This window comes from Rhinopithecus bieti, unplaced genomic scaffold (genome assembly GCF_001698545.2).
Source record: "Rhinopithecus bieti isolate Rb0 unplaced genomic scaffold, ASM169854v2 scaffold_19652, whole genome shotgun sequence".
Lineage (NCBI taxonomy): Eukaryota > Metazoa > Chordata > Mammalia > Primates > Cercopithecidae > Rhinopithecus > Rhinopithecus bieti.
Window position 1 is genome coordinate 2921082 of NW_016809913.1, and position 4214 is coordinate 2925295.

Below are 4214 nucleotides of genomic sequence, written 5' to 3' on the forward strand. Positions count from 1 at the left end.
GCCTCCCAGGTTCACGCCATTCTCCTGTCTCAGCCTCCCGAGTAGCTGGGACTACAGGCGCCTGCCAACGCGCCCGGCTAATTTTTTGTATTTTTAGCAGAGACGGGGTTTCACCATCTTAGCCAGGATGGTCTCGATCTCCTGACCTTGTGATCCACCCGCCTCGGCCTCCCAAAGTGCTGGGATTACAGGCGTGAGCCACCGCGCCCAGCCCCAGAAAATTTTAAAGCAGGTGTTCTTCAACATCTTCTTTGGCCTTAAAAAAAATCCCAAAATTGGCAGAACATTTATCTTTAAGTAATATAACTTTATTTACATATCTTTGTATCTTTCCTTTTTTTGGGGGGGGGGGGATGAAGTTTCACTCTTGTTGCCCAGGCTGGGATGCAATGATGCGATCTTGGCTCACTGCAACCACCGCCTCCCAGGTTCAAGCAATTTTCCTTCCTCAGCCTCCCGAGAAGCTGGGATTACGGGTGCCGCCATCATGCCCGGCTAATTTTTGTATTTTTAGTAGAGACAGCGTTTCACCATGTTGGCCAGGATGGTCTCGAACTCCTGATCTCACGTGATCCACCTGCCTCGGCCTCCCAGAGTGCTGGGATTACAGGTGTGAGCCACCAGGCCTGGCCACTTTCCCTTATTCTATAGATATTTATTGCCTAACATGTGCCAAGCCCTGTGCTAGGCTCTGGGGATGCACATGTGGTTAGTAATCTACACAATCTGTAATATAAGATTGGTGATGCATTTAAGATATTGATTTTTTTTTTTTTTTTTTTTTTTTTTTTTGGTAGAGATGGGGTCTCACCATGTTGCCCAGGCTGGTCTTGAACTCCTGGCCTCAAGCAATACCCTCACCTCAGCCTCCCAAAGTGTTGGGATTACAGGAGTGAGCCACTTTACCTGGCCCAAGATACTGGTTTTTAAAACACCTACATTGTGTGCCATATAATTGCTAGCCATAAGTAATTTGCACATTGGCCTCAAGCATTGGTTAGAAGCACAGGGCTTGGAAAGGGCTCCTCCCTAGTTGTAGTACTTCTCAGGTAAGCAAATCTGCAAGTCATTTCACCTCTCTGGGCTGCCTGTAAAATGGGAGTGACAGTACCCACCGCATAGGACAGCTGTGATGAGAATAGCATCCACGAACATCCGCGAACCCCTCATCATATGCCTGGAGCATGTATATGCTCCACAGAGGTTAGCTATCCTCGTTACAAAGTGTGGGTTGGAAACACTTTCACTGGGCAGGAATTAGAGATTAAGGCTGGCAGACATCTATTAAGGTCTCCTTTGGTTTTTTTCTTTCTTTCTTTTTTGAGACAGGGTCTTGCTCTGTCACCCAGGCTGGAGTGCGGTGGTGTTATCACAACTCACTGCAGCCTTGAACTCCTGGGCTCAAGCGATCCTCCTGCATCAGCCTCCCAAGTAGCTGGGACTACAGGCCTATATCACCATGCCCAGCTAATATTTTTAAAAGCTTTTTGTAGTGACAGGGTCTCCCTATGTTGCCCAGGCTGACCTCGAACTCTTGGACTCAAGCGATCCTCCTGCCTTGACCTCCCAAAGTGTTGGGACTACAGGTGTGAGTCACTGCACCTGGTCTGCCTTGGTTTCTGACAATAAATTAACTGCAAAAAGGACAGGGCCCATCTTTTGGTTCCCGTTACACTACTGTAGTGGTTGAGATCACAGCCTTGGGGGTCAAACAGCCTGGATGTGTGCCCAGCTCCACCACTTTCTAACTGTGTCTTCTTGGGCGAGTCACTTAGCCCTCTAAGCCTTGGTTTCCGATCCGTGCTGGGGGAGAGCAACAGTGTCCACCTTGCAGCGTTGCTGTGTGGATGAATTACGGCCTGCATATGGTAGGCACTGGTAACTGCCACCCGTCCAATCTAGGGCTGGCTAGCTGTAAACCAGCTCCCCTCTCAGAGGAGAGCTTGGGAGGACAGGAAAGGGTAGACAGCAGAGGCAGATCAATCAACTCAATCATGGAGATCAATGACATGTGTGGTGACCAGAGTGCCCTCTGGTCTTAATCAATGACTCAGACAGAATAGTGCATGCCATGTGCTCAATGATACAGCCCTACATGCTCACATTCAGATGATGAGCTCTGCTTCTGTCTGAATCTTCCCACTCTGCACTGGTGTCACTTGGGAGGTGACACCTACAATGTCCCCCCACTGCATGTCACCTGGTTTGGGTGAGGTCTGAGTCCGTTTGAATCTTGTTTTCATCTTCTAGGTTATTGGCATTCCCATCTAATTGAATACTAAGGCTGCAAATGTTATTAATGTCTTCCCTGTTCCTTGCTATTTAACATCTGGGTCTCTGGATATTGAGGTACGGAAAATGGGGCTATAAATCCTTAGATGTCAGGATTAGGGGGTGTGTGGGTGGCTGAACAAGTCTGGCACTTAGAGATGCTCATTAGCCCTTTGTTCAAGGACGCGGTGAGCCTTGGATTCTGGGAGGGGCTTGCAGGGGTACTGTCCAAGGTGGCCAGTGATTTTAACCTCAGCGCACACAGGAGCGAAGGAGATGGTGCAGGGTGAATCTTCCCGGTCAAGGGTTCATGCACTAGCAGACCAGCCTCCTGTGGGTGGGGTGGGACCCTTCCTCTTTGATTTCTGAAACCACTTCAGTTACTCCCAGGGTCCCTGCCTGCCTCTTGTTTACAAGGCTGACGCTGCCCAGCTCTCCTGATGACAACTTTAATACCACTCAGAAAGGATTAAGATCTTACTTAAACATACACACAAAGCTCCCTTGGGCACAGCTGTCAAGCTGAAGAGCTGAAGCGGCAAACCTTGTTTAAAAAAAAAAAAAAAAAAAAAAAAAAAAAAAAACAGCTGGCAATAAAGTTGGAGACATCACGAGGGAGATCCTCATGTTCAGAGGCCTGGCTGGCAGACTCTTCCTGCAGAAAGCCACGCTCTCCGCAGCTCACTTCACCCACTTCACCTCTCACTGGGGAGGGGGCAGAAGGTGGAAGGCTCACTGGAAGTCACTCTGGCCACTATTCATGAAGGATGATCACCTGCCACATGTGTGCCCAGTCAGCTGGAGGCCCAGACGCCTTCAGATGGAGCCAGGGCTCACTGCCTCTTAGGCCAGAATCCCTGTCAGCAGTGGGTCAGGCAAGGGAACTGCGGTTGGTCTGGGTAGCAGCCAGCTCTCTTTTGGGGACAGGTGCTATGCGGCCAGGACGGTACCTGGCTCCACTCACCCCTTTGATTCCCCCTTGGGGATCTCACTGTCCCCTTGCAGTTATCAGAGCACTGTTGTTCCATCTGTTGCCTCACTCACTCCACCCTCCGAGCAACCCTATAGGCAGATCTCATTAGTTCCCTCTTAAAGCTTAACACGGCCAAAAGAGGTTAGGAAATTACCCCAAGCTCAGAAGCTACCACATGGTGGTGTGAGACTGAGAGTCCGTTGGCCAGCCTGTCCCAAATCCAGTGCTCTCCTGTCCCGTCCTGCCACACACCTCCCTCTCTGGGCAGCAGTCCCCTCTCCAGCCTCCTGGGGAGGTGGGTGTGCCTGGAGGACAGCCTGGTAAGTCAGGAGCCTTGGAGATGAGGATCTTCTGTGTGTCCTGGAAGCCTGGGGCTTGTCCCACCCCACCCTGGGACAATGTGCCTTTGTGGACACAGGGCCTACCTGCCTACCTGCCACAACGCCAGCCACGTAGACAAGCCCAATTCGGGTGGCTCCATGCACCATCTCCAGGGGCACCCCCACCAGCAGCTGCAGCACCACATTGAGTCCCAGGTGTTCTATCCTGTGACAGAGAGACCACACTCATTCATTCATTCATTCATTCATTCATTCATTCATTCATTCAACAAACACCTGCATCCCCCAAGATGCCAGGGATCCAGGAGTGAACAACACCATCTCTGCCTTTGAGGAGCTCATGGTCTAGGGGAAGGAATGACAATTCAGACCATCTTGGAAAGAGTGTTCCTTCCAGATGGGACAGGAACACATGTGCAAGGCCTGGGCGATGACTGGCAGCATTTCAGTTGGCACAGTGAGACAGACTAACCACAGTCAAGATCCAGCAACTAGGCTGGGCACAGTGGCCCACGCCTGTAAGCCCAACACTTTGAGAGGCCAAGGTGGGAGGACCACTTGAACATAGGAGTTCAAGATCCGCCTGGGCAACATAGTGAGACCCCATCTCTTTAAAAAAAAAAAAAAAG

General features: G+C 50.5%; 1 protein-coding gene across 2 annotated transcripts in view; it reads right to left on the reverse strand.

Annotated features, from left to right (window-relative positions):
• The window catches only part of RHBDL3 (rhomboid like 3), a 63224-nt gene that overhangs the window by 24398 nt on the left and 34612 nt on the right, over positions 1-4214 (reverse strand). For both annotated transcript variants that reach the window (XM_017890879.1, XM_017890878.1), the window contains one exon: positions 3678-3790. In XM_017890879.1, the coding sequence (XP_017746368.1) occupies positions 3678-3790 (113 nt within the window). The remainder of the gene's footprint in view (positions 1-3677; positions 3791-4214) is intronic.